Source organism: Anomaloglossus baeobatrachus, chromosome 4 (genome assembly GCF_048569485.1).
Source record: "Anomaloglossus baeobatrachus isolate aAnoBae1 chromosome 4, aAnoBae1.hap1, whole genome shotgun sequence".
NCBI classification, from domain to species: domain Eukaryota; kingdom Metazoa; phylum Chordata; class Amphibia; order Anura; family Aromobatidae; genus Anomaloglossus; species Anomaloglossus baeobatrachus.
The window spans coordinates 373,418,621-373,438,792 of NC_134356.1; the positions used below are offsets into that span (position 1 = coordinate 373,418,621).

The window sequence follows — 20,172 nt, forward strand, 5'->3', positions numbered from 1 at the left end:
ATTTTGGTTACAATTACAGTACTGAGGTAACAAACTCACCAAATACTCAGTGTGCACGGGGCCTTAGCCCTCCCTTCTGCACAACATGATTGTGTGGTGTCGATGGATTGACATGGCCGCTCAGGATCTACCATAAGTCCCTACTTCTACCCTGTTACTTTAGTAGCTACCAACACAGCAGACTGGTAAGAATTTAGGAAACTGCAATGCTTCAGTAGTATAAGTGATCTTCAGAAATTCCCCATACCAGATATCAACACAAGTGTACACCACTAGGTTGAGAGAAACTATAATAGGAAAAAGGGGAAGACGGGAAAGGTTATGTGGAATATTAAAATGTACAGTAACTTTTATTATATTCACTAAATGGCTATTTACAATGTTAATCATTTTAGGATTTTTGTAAAATTAAAATTTGTCCTGATACATTGGTCTTTTTTAGGATGAAGTTGACTTGTACCCCAATTTAGTCCTGGTTACCAGTGTGTGTGTGTGTGTGTGTGTGTGTGTGTGTGTGTGTATGTGTGTATATATATATATGTATGTACAGTTAGGTCCAGAAATATTTGGACAGTGACACAAGTTTTGTTATTTTAGCTGTTTACAAAAACATGTTCAGAAATACAATTTTATATTTATAATATGGGCTGAAAGTGCACACTCCCAGCTGCAATATGAGAGTTTTCACATCCAAATCGGAGAAGGTGTTTAGGAATCATAGCTCTGTAATGCATAGCCTCCTCTTTTTCAAGGGACCAAAAGTAATTGGACAAGGGACTCTAAGGGCTGCAATTAACTCTGTAGGCGTCTCCCTCGTTAACCTGTAATCAATGAAGTAGTTAAAAGGTCTGGGGTTGATTACAGGTGTGTGGTTTTGCATTTGGAAGCTGTTGCTGTGACCAGACAACATGCGGTCTAAGAAACTCTCAATTGAGGTGAAGCAGAACATCCTGAGGCTGAAAAAAAAGAAAAAATCCATCAGAGAGATAGCAGACATGCTTGGAGTAGCAAAATCAACAGTCGGGTACATTCTGAGAAAAAAGGAATTGACTGGTGAGCTTGGGAACTCAAAAAGGCCTGGGCGTCCACGGATGACAACAGTGGTGGATGATCGCCGCATACTTTCTTTGGTGAAGAAGAACCCGTTCACAACATCAACTGAAGTCCAGAACACTCTCAGTGAAGTAGGTGTATCTGTCTCTAAGTCAACAGTAAAGAGAAGACTCCATGAAAGTAAATACAAAGGGTTCACATCTAGATGCAAACCATTCATCAATTCCAAAAATAGACAGGCCAGAGTTAAATTTGCTGAAAAACACCTCATGAAGCCAGCTCAGTTCTGGAAAAGTATTCTATGGACAGATGAGACAAAGATCAACCTGTATCAGAATGTTGGGAAGAAAAAAGTTTGGAGAACAAAGGGAACAGCACATGATCCAAGGCACACCACATCCTCTGTAAAACATGGTGCAGGCAACGTGATGGTATGGGCATGCATGGCTTTCAATGGCACTGGGTCACTTGTGTTATTGATGACATAACAGCAGACAAGAGTAGCCGGATGAATTCTGAAGTGTACAGGGATATACTTTCAGCCCAGATTCAGCCAAATGCCGCAAAGTTGATCGGACGGCGCTTTATAGTACAGATGGACAATGACCCCAAGCATACAGCCAAAGCTACCCAGGAGTTCATGAGTGCAAAAAAGTGGAACATTCTGCAATGGCCAAGTCAATCACCAGATCTTAACCCAATTGAGCATGCATTTCACTTGCTCAAATCCAGACTTAAGGCTATGTGCGCACGTTGCGTACTAGCCCTGCAGAAATTTCTGCAGCGATCTGAAGAGCACATGTGCGCTTTAGATCGCTGCAGAAATGTCCGTAGTGAGCGCCGATTCCATGCGCTCTGCCTGCAGCTCCTGCCATAGACAGAGCAGGAGCTGCCGGCAAAGCGCAGGAAAGAAGTGACATGTCACTTCTTTTTGCGCAGCGCTTCGGCAGTAGCCGAAGCGCTGCGCTCTTAAACGCCACGTGCGCACGCCCCCTGCACAATCTCCATAGATTGTGCAGGGGACGCAGGACGCATGCAGTTACGCTGCGCTGCAAAGCGCAGCGTAACTGCATGTATTTACGCAACGTGCGCACATAGCCTAAGACGGAAAGACCCACAAACAAGCAAGACCTGAAGGCTGCGGCTGTAAAGGCCTGGCAAAGCATTAAGAAGGAGGAAACCCAGCGTTTGGTGATGTCCATGGGTTCCAGACTTAAGGCAGTGATTGCCTCCAAAGGATTCGCAACAAAATATTGAAAATAAAAATATTTTGTTTGGGTTTGGTTTATTTGTCCAATTACTTTTGACCTCCTAAAATGTGGAGTGTTTGTAAAGAAATGTGTACAATTCCTACAATTTCTATCAGATATTTTTGTTCAAACCTTCAAATTAAACGTTACAATCTGCACTTGAATTCTGTTGTAGAGATTTCATTTCAAATCCAATGTGGTGGCATGCAGAGCCCAACTCGCGAAAATTGTGTCACTGTCCAAATATTTCTGGACCTGACTGTATGTGTATATATATGTGTGTATATATATATATATATATATATATATATATATATATATATATATATATATATATATATATATATATATATATATATATATATATATATATATATATATATATATAATATATATATATATAATATATATGTATGTATATGTGTGTATGTATGTGTGTGTGTATAGATATACACATACATACATGCATATTATATATATATGTATGTATGTGTGTATGTATACATAAATACATATACAATATCCACTTCTCTCCCCTCCATCCACATAAATTTGGTAGAGCAATGTTAACAGGACATTTTATGGCGAAGATAACAGCGTAAAGAAAGAATTACAGAAAATTGTTATTTTGTTTTCTATTTGGAATTTTTCCCACATTTTTCAGTATAATGAATAGTCATTCAAAACTACCATGCAACTCTTCTCACAAAAGAACAAGGCAGTTATGCAGATGAAAAAATACTTATGTATCTTGGAAAAAGGAGGGAGAAAACAACGAAAGCAACAACAAAAAAAGTCTTATCTCCAAATGGTTGAAAACATTGAGCAAAGTAACCACTTATGACCTGCTAACCTATTCATTGGAATAGGCAGCATTTACTATTGGTGATAAAAAATTGGATCCAGCTCACGCACCAGGGTGTTAATAAAAATCTTTTTTTCATCTTTATTTTGAAAAATTCCTTTTAAAATAACTAAACAATAGTTAGCACGTCTCAGATAACATATAAAAAGTAGGCGGTGATGTAAAAAGAGAACCATATGCGTTTCTTGAACACTGGTCACAATGCTGTCTGAGATGTCCTAACTATTGTTAAGTTATTTTAAAAGGAATTTTTCAAAATGTATCTGAAAGAAAGTTTTTCTTAACACCCTGGTGTGTGAGCTGGATCCATTCTTGTATCACAAGTCTCCCTTTGCTGTGCAGCAGCAGCAGCAGGATTCCTGTGCTCCTATCCTGGATTGGATCTTCAGGGGTGAGCGGACTTTCCTTTTCTTAGTACTTACTATCGCACCATAATTGGGAACACCTATAGTTTCCCTGCCAGTATCTGCTGATCTCTAGGGCTTCTGCAGCCATGTACACAGTTAAAAGGACATATTTTTTTCTGAAGAAAGGTTTCCAAATCGGGCAATCACAATTTAGAGGTATTTTTTTTTTTTTTTTTGTTATTGTTGTTTTTTAATTTTCTCTTTTGTGTTTCAGGTTTAGCCTATGCCCTGCTGGCATCAGTACCCCCTGTATTTGGATTGTATTCTTCATTTTATCCAGTGTTCCTATACACTTTCTTTGGTTCTTCAAGACATGTATCAATAGGTAATGTGCACTAACATTTGTAGTAATCTGATACATATGTGGTAAAGTGTACTTCTTCCATGTCTTTCGTATTATTTTTAGTATTATATTAGACTATTGTTCTGTCTTGTTTTCTGTGTGGTGGTTGCTTTACATGGTGAATGGCTTTGTAGTGAATGACCTAGACGGCATTTGCTTTTCAGAGCCAGTGTAGACAGACATCAGAACAAATTGAGCAATTCAACGATAAAAACAGATTGTAAAATTGTTGTTTTTATAAGGTCAAAGAGTCCCAACTTGCTAGAGATAACATCCAAACATATGGGCGGGTAACCTACAATAATATGGACATTGTGATAACTAATCACCAACCTCACTTGGATAATGACACACAACAGCTGCAGGGCAAGAAATCATGTGGCTGCTAACTGGATTGTAAAATATGTGATATCTTGGATTTGCTTATATTCTACATTACTTATCTTGGTGTTTTGTTTTTTTTTCTCCTAATGTATGCCCAACAACTGCTTAGTTTAATATCCTTCAAGTTTAGGAGCATTTCCCTTTAAAATGAAGTAACGTTCAAGTTCCGGAATTGTTTTCTTATGCAATATTCTAACTCCTATAGTAGAATCAATCAACAATAATATGTAATAAACAGTGTGCACATATTCTCTCTGACTAGTATGAGTATGTGCCCAAAATCCGTACATGCTGCGTCCTGGATGCAGCATGTCCTCTCCTGTAGGGTCGTGAGTGCTGTCTGCAGGAGACTGCAGTTGCTTGTGCCCATGATCAGGGTTTGGGCCACTATGAACTTTCTTACTGTTCTCCCTGCGGAGAGCACTTTTGGGTCTACAGCAATAAAATTGACATGCTGGGGCTCGGGAAGCCGCACTGCAGGTCAGTTGACACTGTGGGAAAAAGAGTGGGTACGAGATTTCTAGAAATCCCATCCACTGTGTTTGTATTGTACAACACAGCGTTTTGAACCCAGGGAAAAAATGCTGTGTCCAAAACGTTGTGAACCCTGATCGTGGGCACGCTGCCTAAGGGGGCGACAAGTTTGAAGTTTATCAGTCACCATTAGTGTCACTGGAAAAATTATGGAATCACTTGCACTGCTCCGTCTTCTCTCTCTTGCGCCGCTCCGTCTTCTCTCTCTTGCGCCGCTCCGTCTTCTCCCTCTTGCGCCGCTCCGTCTTCTCCCTCTTGCGCCGCTCCGTCTTCTCCCTCTTGCGCCGCTCCGTCTTTTCTCTCTCTTGCGACGCTCCGTCTTTTCTCTCTCTTGCGACGCTCCGTCTTTTCTCTCTCTTGCGACGCTCCGTCTTTTCTCTCTCTTGCGCCGCTCCGTCTTCTCTCTCTTGCGCCGCTCCGTCTTCTCTCTCTTGCGACGCTCCGTCTTTTCTCTCTCTTGCGACGCTCCGTCTTCTCTCTTGTGCCGCTCCATCTTCTCTCTCTTGTGCCGCTCCATCTTCTCTCTCTTGCGACGCTCCGTCTTCGCTCTCTTGCGACGCTCCGTCTTTTCTCTCTCTTGCGCCGCTCCGTCTTCTCTCTTGCGCCGCTCCGTCTTTTCTCTCTTGAGACGCTCCGTCTTCTCTCTCTTGCGACGCTCCGTCTTTTCTCTCTTGCGACGCTCCGTCTTTTCTCTCTCTTGCGACGCTCCGTCTTCTCTCTCTTGCGACGCTCCGTCTTCTCTCTCTTGCGACGCTCCGTCTTTTCTCTCTCTTGCGCCGCTCCGTCTTCTCTCTCTTGCGACGCTCCGTCTTTTCTCTCTTGCGACGCTCCGTCTTTTCTCTCTCTTGCGACGCTCCGTCTTCTCTCTCTTGCGACGCTCCGTCTTTTCTCTCTCTTGCGCCGCTCCGTCTTCGCTCTCTTGCGACGCTCCGTCTTCGCTCTCTTGCGACGCTCCGTCTTCTCTCTCTTGCGACGCTCCGTCTTTTCTCTCTTGCGACGCTCCGTCTTTTCTCTCTCTTGCGACGCTCCGTCTTTTCTCTCTCTTGCGACGCTCCGTCTTTTCTCTTGCGACGCTCCGTCTTTTCTCTCTCTTGCGACGCTCCGTCTTCTCTCTCTTGCGACGCTCCGTCTTTTCTCTCTCTTGCGCCGCTCCGTCTTCTCTCTCTCTTGCGCCGCTCCGTCTTCTCTCTTGCGCCGCTCCGTCTTCTCTCTCTTGCGACGCTCCGTCTTCTCTCTCTCTTGCGCCGCTCCGTCTTCTCTCTCTCTTGCGACGCTCCGTCTTCTCTCTGACCCTGATAATCTAGCTGCTATGCTCGTTTTAATGTCAAAGCCTTGTAATCACCGTGCAGTTTGATTGTTTTTTATTTTTAACTTTTTAAATAAATGTTGTAATGTTTTTGGTTATTTTTTGAAAAATCGATACGGATTTGTGAAAATGCTGTGCTGCATTACAGGTACATTTGCTGTTATCAGCCTCATGATTGGCGGAGTTGTACTTCGATTAGCCCCAGATGACAAGTTTGATATTGTGGCAGCAAATGTCACGAATGGCACAGAATTCTTCCAGAAGATTGAAGCAAGAGATGCAATGCGAGTGAAAGTAGCTGTGGCAGTCACTTTGCTTTCTGGTCTAATTCAGGTACTCTTCAGCTGCTTATATGTTAGAGCTGTACATCAACTAGCCACAATACTGTTTACTGACACTTTGAGTATAACTAACATTACCGTTTTCAGCAATTTTGTGGTACAGTAGCTGTTTTTATGAGATCAGACCAAAGTGACTAGCCTTGAAGGGGTTATAACAAAGTACAGTCTTACAAAAGAAAGGAGCTCCGCGATTTGACGTTTAAAAAAAAAAAAAAAAAAAGTCCCAGTGCTGAGGTAATCTTCTAAATGTGTCCCTGCTATGTACTGTGTAATGGCTATATCTGACCATACAGGACATGGTCTGATCATACCACAGCTTCTGAGCAGAGGAGGAAGGAAAAGAGTGTACAGACATTACAGTAAAACATGTATAAAAACAGGCAGGGAAATGTTTACCTTAAAGAAAGTCAGCTATGATCCCTTGCTGTAATGTCTTTATAGCCTTTTACTTCCTCCCCTGCTTAGGAGATGTGGTATGATCAGACTATGTCCCTGTACACATCCATTACACAGTATATAGCAGGGAAACATATATAAGATTATCTCAGCACAGGAACATTTTTTTTTTTGTATCACATCTAATTGTGGAACTTATTAGAATTTCAAGATCTATTGATTAAAATGTATTTTGATTGTGGCACAACTCCTTTAACTCCCTACTCAAATCAGTTGTATAGTACACTACCCATTGTTTGGTTAAATCTAATATATAAAGCTTAGTGTCTGTGTGTGTGTGTCCGCTAAAGGAATCCGCACCGTCACATTTACATTCAGGAAATTTTGCACAGACTCCTCATGTGACCCAACGTTGTAGACTGTTTTGACAGGAAAATTTTAACCTCGTGCTTTACAGTTAAGCTGGGGTCACACTAAACGACAGCGACAACGACGTCGCTGTTACGTCACCATTTTCTGTGACGTAGCAGCGACCTTGTAAGTCGCTGCTATGATCGCTGCTTAGCTGTCAAACACAGCAGCCGAAGCAGCGATCATAACGACACGCGTCGCTGTTCTGCAACATGTGCAGAGAGCAGGGAGACGCGCACACTGAGCGCTGGCTCCCACAAAAAATATTTATCATCACCTTTTAAGCGATTTGAGCTTTAATAAGCTGAAATATATGGTGGAGTGGGAAAAAGAGCTTGGGATGGCTTTTTCAGAGGAAGATTGGTTTCACTCTCTTAAAGCAACTAACTATTCTTCCTTGTGTGCTTCTCTTCTGGAAACTCATTTCAAGATAACTTCTCGCTGGTACTACACTCCAACTAGGTTGCATAAATTTAATCCTTCCATTTCCCCATTATGTTGGAGAAATTGTAAAGGCATTGGGAGTCTGTTACATATCTTCTGGGAATGCCCAGTGTTGAAGCCTCTCTGGGAAAAAATATCAAATCTAATCAATAGAGTTACTCATTTAGATATTGTTTTGACACCCCAGTTAGCTCTCTTTTCTCTTGATCTAGATTAATTAAGCCCTTCCTATAAATCTTTAATCATCCACATTTCTCTAGTCCCTTCCACGACAGCATAGGAGGTTGTCTCTCCACGCCCTAATTGGGACAGGAAGTACAGAGAGGTTAAAAGGACCCTCCCACCTCCCATAGCCAGTGTCTTTCCTGTCCCCATGGGGCATGGAGAGGTTTTTTTTTTCTCCTATGCTGTGGTGGCCGGCCTGTAGCCGGGCAGTATCGGTCGGGCCTTCGCCGCTCCTCCCTTACTGTTCCCTCACGCTGTGAGGGACCGCTGCTCCAGCCCTCCGGATCTCCTCTGGGGTGATGCGGGCTGTGTAGCTCCCCGGCCGGCGTCCTCCCTGAGCCGCCGACCACCTCCTGTGTGCACGCTGCAGTACGACCTGGAAGTGCTGCCGCGGGCGGGACTTCCGGTCTCGCGACCTTCCGGTCTGAGCACTTCCGGTCGCGGAGGCAGCGTGATGGACTCGCCGTCGCTTCCACGGCCTGTCTGGGACCTGATACGGGAGGCGGGGAACATCACCAGTCACTGGGGGGGGGCAGGCCTTTCTGCATAAAGGCCGCCCTGAAGACTTCAGAATCAGGGTAAGGAATTCTACTGTGCTCCCTGACATGTCTTCCCCTGCGTCTGCAGAGCCCAGTGTTCCCCCTGCCACAGTAAGTAAGGAGGGGGGTGGTCCCTTATGCATAGTCTCAGGCTGGTGTTTATGGCTCCTTCTGGTCTGTGTTTTCCAGGAGGACAAGCCTGCTAAAAAATCTGACAAAGGTGACACATCAGAAAAGTCTGAGAAGTCTGATAAGCCTGCCAAGCCTGACCGCTATGAAAAGACTGAAAAAATTAAAAAGATTCCAGTCTGTATAAAAAAGCTCCCTGCAGTCTGGGATAAGAAGCTTTGCCAACAGTGTACGGACCAGATTGTTAGGGCTGAACAACCGTCCCTGGTAGACGAGCTTCGGTCCATGATGAAACAGGAGATTCAGGCCTCACTAGCCTCCCTCCCTGCTCCTGGCCCTTCTACCCCAAAGAAATGGAAACTCCAGTCAGCCCCGTCTGATCATGAGGATGCTGATTCCGCCTCGGAGGGTCCCGACGAAGGTTCTTTCTCCGGGAGTATTTACTCACAAGGAAGTTATCAATGCTCAGAAACTCTTTTTATGGTGGTCTTTGGAGCGTTACTAAGTATATATCCCTATAATCACTTCAAAAGACCATATCATAGTGCAAAATATTCAATCTTTATTAACATGATTAAAAAAACATGTACACAAAAGACACAAGGACATGATTAAAAATTGTGAAAAAAGGTGTAAAATGAAGGGTCTATCAAAAAGACATCCATGATTTTAACAAACTTCATTCATAATATTATTTGATATATAGAAACCATCACATATCATCCCCTGTATTCTGAGATGAATTTATTCAAACATATGAAGGATATATATGCAAATCTCCTTGCATGTAATTCATGAATAATGGTTATTTGAGTTTTTTACTGAAAACGCAAGAGAAATAACCTTCATATGGTGGACAGGAAAACTGCATGTAAATAAGAATCAAAGTGCTCTAGGATTATAGGGAGAATGTATATGTCCTATTATATATAAATGCCTAAATAGGCCTAATGTTTATATACTTTACAAAGAAAGATAATCTTTATACAATGGACACAAAAATAGAGCATATTGCAGAGGTGTCAAATCTCACAGTAAAAGAGATCCGATCATTCCTCACAGACCAGTATTTTAAAGCCCATATAAGGCAAACATGCAGATGGATGGTATAATTTTTACCTGATGTTGATAGAGCCTCCCTCACACCACTCCAACGATCGTTTCACGTATCTTCGTCAGTGAGTGATGTGAGGGAATGCTGGGCAATCTTATATAGTCCCCAATCAGCTGAATTCTATTAATGATGAACACTCTGCTTACCGGGCGCTGCTGGCACGGACGCGGGGAATCCCTCCCACCACCACGAGGCATAGGCGCGTCAGCAGACGCGACCGTGTCGCATGTGATGACGCATCCACACCACGAGGCCGCGGGATCGGGAATGCGCATGCGCGCCGCAGCGTCAGTGTTCATGATGCTGTGCATAGGGGAAAGCAGCTCCATTTTGTTGTATACCAAAAGTCAAGCTTATCTGTATAGATGATAAGGTATATAGAATGGTGAACAGTATAAGTATATAGCAAAACCCCATACATTCTATCAATAGGTCAAGAAAGGGTACAAACCTTGTATTCAAACTTATAATCATTAGAATTACATTATTTTTATGATATACCATTCTTATGTCTGTACATTTATAACAAGAAAGAGGGGGTATCCCGATCATCATTAGAATTGATAGTATATGTCAAACCCACTATTTCCTTTGTTGGATATATCCATAATGTACCATTCCATTGCTGCATATAAGATGTCCTCATCATTCCCTCAATTAAAATAAAACACATATCTAAAATGATGATGTTGCAGAGATACTCCAAAGTATATCACAATCGACAGTTTGGACTTTACAGGCACAAAAGATCATATTAGACCCTACTAAAACAACATTATAGAGAGGGGCGACACAAAAGGTGTCGCCGCTCTCCACATATGGCATAGTAATTAGAAAATATATATATATTCAGTAGTTGTCATATTAGTTTGTCCACTCCAGTGTGGATGTTGTACCAAAGAGGAATAGAAGATCAAGCCTCAGGGGTCCATCTAAAACAATGTTCCAGAGAGGAGTGTCAAAAATTGGCACCGCCCTCTGTGCATGGTATAGAGAGAGTATGGAAGAAATCAGACCTCAGTACTCAACAGTCTTCATTTCCGAACCCTAACCAATCATAAGGATGTCTAGAAAGAAGTCCATAAGGGACTCATCTATAGCAATGTGGTAGAGAGAGGTGACATAACATGTCACCACCCGCTACCCATGGCATAGATAGGAAAAAGAGGGGACAAGTATCAATTTCTGTCAGGTCAGCATTGTGACAGAAGATCATATATGTTATCATTCACTACCATATCATATGTGGATACAAAAATAGTGATACATATAACATGCAAAGTCAAATTCCATACACAGGGTCACAATTTTACCTCAACTGCGGGACATATTTTCAGTTACATGTGGTCTAATATTATGAGAAGGCGACATAAACAAATAAGTGATGTCCATACTATATCACTAAATGGATGTTAAGTGGGAGGAAGGAATGGATAATCCTAAAGAAAATTAAAGAATCCCCATTGTTCATTGAGGCCTGTTGGCTTCATAGTTCTCAATAAGGTAATCCATTTACACTCCATTTGTCCCAATTTTTTCCCCCATGAGCACTTTGATTCTTATTTACATGCAGTTTTCCTGTCCACCATATGAAGGTTATTTCTCTTGCGTTTTCAGTAAAAAACTCAAATAACCATTATTCATGAATTACATGCAAGGAGATTTGCATATATATCCTTCATATGTTTGAATAAATTCATCTCAGAATACAGGGGATGATATGTGATGGTTTCTATATATCAAATAATATTATGAATGAAGTTTGTTAAAATCATGGATGTCTTTTTGATAGACCCTTCATTTTACACCTTTTTTCACAATTTTTAATCATGTCCTTGTGTCTTTTGTGTACATGTTTTTTTAATCATGTTAATAAAGATTGAATATTTTGCACTATGATATGGTCTTTTGAAGTGATTATAGGGATATATCTTTCTCCGGGAGGTCTGCCCAGTCCTTCCTTTTCCCCTCAGAAGATTTGGGGGATCTTATTGGGGCGGTTAGGAGCACTAGGGATAGAGGACGTGCAGGTTCCTTCCTCGGTCCAGGATGAAATGTTCGCTGGCCTGAAAACCGTCAAACAATTAGGGTTTCCTGTCCATGCCAATATTCTGGATATTGTCTCTCAGGAATGGGAATTTCCTGAGAAGCGGTTCCGGGGTGACCCCAGGCGCCGTTTTCCATTGGAGGCTTCTGGGTTGCATTGGGAGGTTCCCAAAGTGGATGTGCAGGTGGCCAGGGTCGCTAAACAAACGTCGCTCCCCTTTGAAGATACTTCCCAGCTTAGAGATCCGATGGATAGGAAGGTCGAGGGCCTCATGAAGCGATCCTGGGAGGCCTTGTCTTCTACCATCCAGGCCAATATTGCCTCCACTTGTGTCTCCCGGTCCCTACTTAGGTGGCTCGACCAGTTGGAGGCTCATATTTCCCAGGGTACCCCTCGGGAGGAGTTGCTGGAATCCCTTCCCTTACTTAGGAAAGCTACCAGTTTTTTGGCAGATACCTCGGTGGAGTCTGTCCGCCTGGCTGCCAGAACCTCGGTCTTGTCGAACTCTGCCAGACGTGCCCTCTGGCTTAAAGCATGGAGTGGAGACTCCACCTCGAAAATGAGACTTTGCTCCCTTCCGTTTAAAGGAGATTTGGTGTTTGGGCCTGCCCTGGATGACATTCTGGGCAAGGCGAATGATCGTAAGGCCTTGCCGGATCCTAAGCCCTCCAGAAAGCGGTCCTTTCGTCCCTCGATGCCTCAGGCCTCCCAGCCCAGGGGGAAAGGGAAGTCGGGCCGGTGGGGCTACCCTAAGGGAAGAGGGAGAAACATTCTCATCCCTTCCCATCAACAACGTCCTCAGCCAGACAAACCATGACTCGGATCAGGTAGGGGGGCGACTCTCGGCTTTTCTTCCCCAGTGGCGGTCCATCACCTCCTGTCAATGGGTCTTGAAGATCGTCTCAGAGGGTTTATTAATAGAATTCATATCCCCCCCTCTGCCTGGCCTCCGAGTCACGGCTCTGGCGCAGGGCTCGCAGGCCCTCCTGTACTCGAAGATTCAGGAACTAATACATTCGGGGGTTGTTTCCCCAGTCCCGAGTCAGGAAGGAGGAGTAGGCCACTACTCCCGTCTCTTCCTTGTCAAAAAGCCGTCTGGCGATGTCCGGATTATCATCAATCTGAGGCGTCTCAACCGGCAGGTCAGATACCGGCGTTTCAAGATGGAGTCTGTAAAATCGGCTATCCCACTGATAGGTCTGCACCACCAGATGGCCTCAATAGACCTGAAAGACGCCTACTTCCATGTACCCATCCATCCGTGTCACAGGCAGTACCTCAAGTTTGCGGTTCTGCACGGGGCGGAGGTACTTCATTTCCAATTCAACGTACTTCCCTTCGGGATTTCCTCGGCTCCAAGGATCTTTTCAAAGATCGTGGCAGAGGTGGTCGCCTTCATACGATTGCAAGGTATCTGTCTGGTTCCATATTTGGATGACTTTCTTCTAGTGGCTCCCTCCGCTCAGACCCTCCGGAGCCATGTGGAGAAGTCCTTAAGCATTCTTCGTTCCTTGGGCTGGATCCCCAATCTCAAGAAATCACAGTTGCAACCCTCCTCCACTCTGCAGTTTCTCGGGGTGCTGCTGGACTCCGACAGACAGGCATCCTTTCTCCCGGGGAGCCACAGGTTGACCCTGCTAACCAAAATCTCAAAGCTTCGCCAACAGGCTCGCCCGACCCTTCGAGCAGCTATGTCGGCTCTAGGCTCTATGACATCCTGCATTCCCTCAGTCATGTGGGCTCAGGCCCACTCGTTGTCTACAGGATCATATCCTGGTTTCGCCTCTCAGGGACCGTCTCCTCATCCCTTCTCTGGTGGCTGCATCCCAACAACCTGAAGGTGGGGGTTGCCTGGACTCGAACGCCCCTGGTTACCCTTACAACCGATGCCAGCCTGTGGGGATGGGGTGCTATGGTGGCAAACTCCCCATTTCAGGGGGTCTGGAGTCCTTATGTCAGCTCCCAATCCTCCAACTACCGGGAGCTCAGGGCGGTCAGGGAAGCCCTCCTTGCGGCTCAGGATCTCGTCCGGGACACTCACGTCCTGGTCTACTCCGACAATGTCACCACAGTGGCACATCTCCACCGTCAGGGCAGTACTCGATCGGGCGCCCTGAAGTCTGTGTCCTCCCGGATCTTCCACTGGGCAGAACGGTCCCTGCTATCCCTTTCTGCAGTCCATCTAAAGGGATCCCTAAACCTTCAGGCTGATTTCCTGAGTCGTCGGGATGTTCACCCAGGGGAGTGGAATCTGGACCAAGCGGTGTTCTGCTCTCTGCTGGCAAGATGGGGTACTCCAGAGGTGGACCTCTTTGCTTCAGCAAGAAATCGCAAGGTCGCAACATTTTTCTCCCTGAACCCTCGGGACAATGCGTTGGGGGTGGACGCCTTCTGCCACACTTGGTCCTTTTGCCTCGCCTACGCCTTCCCTCCAATTCCTCTTCTGGCACGAACCCTGAGGAAGATCAGAGACGACGGAGCCGCAACTATCCTGGTAGCTCCTCTGTGGCCACGGTGGAGTTGGTACAGCCTGATCCTGACTCTCGGGATCGACGGACCGGTCCTCCTGGGTTCGGACCCCAGTTTACTGTCTCAGGGTCCGATATTCCATCCGGACCCCAGAAACTCAAGTTGGCTGCCTGGCTTCTGAGGCCCGGGCACTGAAGGCCCAAGGACTTTCTGACAAGGTCGTGGCCACTCTCCAGAGCAACCCTAAACCAGTGACTAATAGTATTTACAATAAAATCTGGATGAGATTTTCCTCCTGGTGTGGTTCCCGGCCTCCTGACCCGCTCCGGCCTAACATTGCGCAGATTCTCGACTTCCTCCAGAGTGGATTGGACTTAGGCCTTCGGCCCAGCACCCTGAAGGTACAGGTCTCAGCACTCAGTGCAGTCTTTGACACGGCTCTGGCAGATCATCGCTGGATCCGCCGTTTCTTCGTGTCCGCTAGTAGGCTCTGTCCGCGTCAGAGGGTCCTGACACCTCGCTGGGATCTCAATGTGGTACTTACCGGACTATCTCAGTCACCCTTTGAGCCTCTGTCCTCCTGTTGCATCCGTTCTCTCTCTCACAAGACTGCCTTTCTCGTGGCTATTACGTTCGCTCGGAGAGTCGGGGAACTTCAAGCATTGTCTATTCGGGAGCCTTACCTGACCGTACGAGATGACAGCATTGTTTTTCGGCTGGATCCTTCCTTCCTTCCCAAAGTGGTTTCGGATTTTCACCGTTCTCAGTCCATCGTCCTGCCTTCCTTCTGTCAGCATCCTAGGACTCCGGGGGAAGAAGTGTTCCATTCTTTGGACGTTCGTCGGACGGTGTTGCACTACCCTAGATATTACTGCACCTTGGCGTATTGATCATAACCTATTCATACAGCCCTTTGGTCGAAATAAGGGCAAGAAGGTGGCTAAGAGTACCGTCGCCAACTGGATTGTGCGGGCTATTAGAGACGCCTACCTCGCTCAGCATCTGTCTCCGCCTACCGGATTTACGGCGCACTCCACCAGGGCTGCCTCTGTCTCCTGGGCTGAACGGGCAGGGGCTTCTCCTGAGCAGATCTGCAAGGCGGCTACGTGGTCTTCCCTCCATACTTTCACGAAGCATTATCGTTTGGATCTGGATTCCAACAGGGATTTGGCTTTTGGCAGGAAGGTCCTGCAGGCTGTGGTCCCCCCCTAGGTATCAATTCGTTGGTATTCCTCCTATGCTGTCGTGGAAGGGACTAGAGAAATAAGAATTATTCTTACCGTTAATTCGGTTTCTAGGACCTTCCACGACAGCACGTAATTCCCTCCCTTATCCTCGATGTTCCTGGATGTGTTTGTACTTCTCATATGCTATGGGTTCTTTGTAAGACACTGGCTATGGGAGGTGGGAGGGTCCTTTTAACCTCTCTGTACTTCCTGTCCCAATTAGGGCGTGGAGAGACAACCTCCTATGCTGTCGTGGAAGGTCCTAGAAACCGAATTAACGGTAAGAATAATTCTTATTTTCCTAACTACAAAATCATTAATTGCCTCTCATTGGAAAAACCCTCTGCCCCCTGATATAACCCTAGTAACAAACTCAATAAAACAACATAATGAATTTGAGAGAAGACACGCCACTTTACATAATTGCTTTCCTAAATACCATAAACAGTGGAACCTCTGGAATGAGTACCTCCAGAGTATTACGTAACTTATTTGTCTTATCGCTAGGGATAATTAGCTTATTTTCGGTTTTTAAATACGTGTTCATTATATGAAATACCTTCTTGCCTACTATTCCTATGATTTAATTATATATTGTGGTCATTTACTTTATGGGTTTTTGTAACTCAACATAGTTATTTAAGGTTATATAAAGGTTAGTTTGTGCACTATTGTATTGTTAGTTGTTTTGTTTTTTTTTTTTTTTTTAATATAGTTCTCCTATGTCCCTCTTTTCTTTTTCTCTCCTCCCCCCTTCCACTTAACCCAACCAATAAAACTATTTGATCTCCAACTTCCTATTTCCTTTCACTCTCCTCCCTTCCTTATGATCTAGGTATAGATTATATTAAGTTTGTTGTTATTCTGTAATTTATGTGCATTATTTAAATAATTTCTATGATATTACTTTTCCCCCTTTAATTGTTAAACCCTTTAATAAAAATATTTTAACACTGAGCGCTGGCTCCCTGCTCTCCTAGCTACAGTACACATCGGGTTAATTACACGATGTGTACTGCAGCTACATGTGCAGAGAGCAGGAGCCGGCGCTGGCAGCGTGAGAGCGGCGGAGGCTGGTAACGAAGGTAAATATCTGGTAACCACCTTGGTTACCCGATGTTTACCTTGGTTACAGCTTACCGCAGCTGCCAGATGCCTGCTCCTGCTCCCTGCTCCCTGCTCGCTGCTCGCTTCATTTCGTCGCTCTCTCGCTGTCACACACAGCGATCTGTGCGTCACAGCGGGAGAGCGACGACCAAAAAATGAAGCTGGACATTCAGCAACGAGCGGCGACCTCACAGCAGGGGCCAGCTCGTTGCTGGATGTCACACACAGCGACAGCGACGGGACGTCGCTGCAACGTCACAGAAAATGGTGACGTAGCAGCGACGTCGTTGTCGCTGTGTGTGACACCACCTTTACTCTCCAAAAAACATGCCTCCATTAAAGTAAATGGAGCCTGGAACTACTGGTTTTAATAGAAGCTGTGATTGGTTGCTATAGTAACAAAAGACATTCATAGTATAAGAAGTTTATGTGTGAGGTAATATGATGTCAGTGGGGAGACGGAAAGAGACAGAGAGAAACAGACAGACGGGGAAAGAGACACAGAGATAGAGAGACAGACAGGCCGTTACAACGCCCGGGTACTACAGCTAGTGATTATATATTGTTTAAATTTATATGTATTTTACAATCTATCCTTTCTATCCTTTGATGGCAATTTTAAATCAAAGGAGAACTGCACTTTAGAAAAGTGCACCCAACCATTCAAAATGTAGTTAACAACAAAGTCAGATTACTTGCCCTCCCTTGGTCCGGCGTATGTTCCGCTCTCAACCACTGCAGCTAATCACTAAGCTTAATGGTGATGGCACAGGCTCAGTGACTGGCTGCAGAAGTGATGCGTGCTGTAGTCATAACATCATTGCTCCAGGAAAAACTGACACTGGAACATATATAAATAATATGAATGACTCTTGCCCATTTATTTGGAAAGTTTTTAAAAAATACTGAAAGCTGTGAAAACTAAAACCAAGGTTACTAACAAGGTCCTCAAGTTTTCAAACTGCAGCATTTTCTGTCCCACACTATTGCAGTGGCATAATTGCATATATCTATTGGAACCACTGCAGCCATCCGGGGCTGGCCTAAAATAGCTCTCAGAACAAGGCATCATGCCTCAGCCTAGCATCTTCTGTCATGAAACTACCAGAACGTCCAGCTTAAGAGGTGGCAATGAAGCATTGAAGACAATATCATAATACACATGTGCATGAAAAACTAGTCACCATTGCAGTTTGGATGCATGTTCTGTGTTTAGTTGTAGTGCTTTCTAGCTTTTTAAGTTTTAATGAAGTTGTAGGTTAAGTCCAGAGCAGCTCTTTGTTTTGTCTGAGAGATTCCTGGTGAGGTACCTCTAATATGTTCATATGACCTAATATAATATGTGGACAAAAGCTGTCTTCATGATACAACTCTTTCAGGTATTTTAGGCCTTGTGTGCACAGTGCGGTTTTTGATGTTTCCTTGGTGCAGTTTGTGACCAAAATCTGCATGTCTATCCTCATGCCAGCAAAGTCAATGAGAATTCTGAAGTGCTGTGCGCACGTTCCTTTTTGTTTTCTTGCAGTTTTAGGTACAGAAAAAATCTGCAGCATGGCAATTCTTGGTGCATTTTTTTTTTTGTTTTTTAGCCCTTCCAGCCATTGATTTCACACACAAAACGCATGGCACAATAAACGCACCAAAAAAAGTGTGCGTTTTTTTCTTATGCATTTTTCTGCCACAAGGTGCCTTTTTTGGTGCAGAAAATTTCTGCACCAAAAACTCCTTGTGTGCACATGGGTAACTTGTAATAGAAAAGAAGGGAATTTTGTTTACTTACCGTAAATTCCTTTTCTTCTAGCTCCAATTGGGAGACCCAGACAATTGAGACCCAGACAATTAGTTTTATTTGGTGTATAGCTTATGCCTCCGGAGGTCACACAAAGCATTACACTTAAAAGTGTAAACCCCTCCCCTCTGCCTATACACCCCCCGTGCATCACGGGCTCCTCAGTTTTGGTGCAAAAAAAGGAGGAAACTTATAAATTGGTCTAAGGTAAATTCAATCCGAAGGATGTTCGGAGAACTGAAACCATGAACCAAAGAACAATTCAACATGAACAACATGTGTACACAAAAGAACAACAGCCCGAAGGGAACAGGGGCGGGTGCTGGGTCTCCCAATTGGAGCTAGAAGAAAAGGAATTTACGGTAAGTAAACAAAATTCCCTTCTTCTTTGTCGCTCCATTGGGAGACCCAGACAATTGGGACGTCCAAAAGCAGTCCCTGAGTGGGTAAAGAATACCCCGGTAATAGAGCCGAAAGACGGCCCCTTCCTACAGGTGGGCAACCGCCGCCTGGAGGACTCGCCTACCTAAGCCGGCATCTGCCGAAGCGTAGGTATGCACCTGATAGTGCTTCGTGAAAGTGTGCAGACTCGACCAGGTAGCCGCCTGACACACCTGCTGAGCCGTAGCCTGGTGCCGCAATGCCCAGGACGCACCCACGGCTCTGGTAGAATGGGCTTTCAGTCCTGAAGGAACCGGAAGGCCAGAAGAACGGTAGGCTTCAAGAATTGGTTCCTTGATCCACCGAGCCAAGGTTGACTTGGAAGCCTGCGACCCTTTACGCTGGCCAGCGACAAGGACAAAGAGCGCATCCGAGCGGCGCAGGGGCGCCGTACGAGAAATGTAGAGCCGGAGTGCTCTCACAAGATCTAACAAGTGCAAATCCTTTTCACATTGGTGAACTGGATGAGGACAAAAAGAAGGTAAGGAGATATCCTGATTGAGATGAAAAGGGGATACCACCTTAGGGAGAAATTCCGGAACCGGACGCAGAACCACCTTGTCCTGGTGAAACACCAAGAAGGGAGCTTTGCATGACAGTGCAGCTAGCTCAGACACTCTGCGAAGTGATGTGACTGCCACTAGGAAGACCACCTTCTGCGAGAGGCGAGAAAGAGAAATATCTCTCATTGGCTCGAAAGGTGGTTTCTGAAGAGCCATTAGCACCCTGTTCAGATCCCAGGGTTCTAGCGGGCGCTTGTAAGGGGGGACTATGTGGCAAACCCCCTGCAGGAACGTGCGTACTTGCGGAAGCCTTGCTAGACGCTTTTGAAAAAATACAGAGAGCGCCGAGACTTGTCCCTTAAGAGAGCCGAGAGACAGCCCCTTTTCCATTCCGGATTGAATGAAAGACAGAAAAGTGGGCAAGGCAAATGGCCATGGAATAAAACCCTGATCAGAGCACCAGGATAAGAAGATCCTCCACGTCCTGTGGTAAATCTTGGCTGACGTTGGTTTCCTGGCCTGTCTCATAGTGGCAATGACCTCTTGAGATAACCCTGAAGACGCTAGGATCCAGGACTCAATGGCCACACAGTCAGGTTGAGGGCCGCAGAATTCAGATGGAAAAATGGCCCTTGAGACAGCAAGTCTGGTCGGTCTGGTAGTGCCCACGGTTGACCTACCGTGAGATGCCACAGATCCGGGTACCACGACCTCCTTGGCCAGTCTGGGGCGACGAGGAGGGCGCGGCGGCAGTCGGACCTGATCTTGCGTAACACTCTGGGCAGCAGTGCCAGAGGAGGAAAGACATAAGGCAGTCGAAACTGCGACCAATCCTGAACTAAGGCGTCT

At 45.1% G+C, this 20,172-nt stretch overlaps 1 protein-coding gene across 1 annotated transcript in view; it reads left to right on the forward strand.

Moving 5' to 3' along the window:
- The window catches only part of SLC26A5 (solute carrier family 26 member 5), a 134,742-nt gene that overhangs the window by 15,492 nt on the left and 99,078 nt on the right, over window positions 1-20,172 (forward strand). Inside the window, exons 4-5 of the mRNA XM_075345184.1 lie at window positions 3,790-3,900; window positions 6,291-6,475. Coding sequence (XP_075201299.1) covers window positions 3,790-3,900; window positions 6,291-6,475 — 296 coding nt within the window. The remainder of the gene's footprint in view (window positions 1-3,789; window positions 3,901-6,290; window positions 6,476-20,172) is intronic.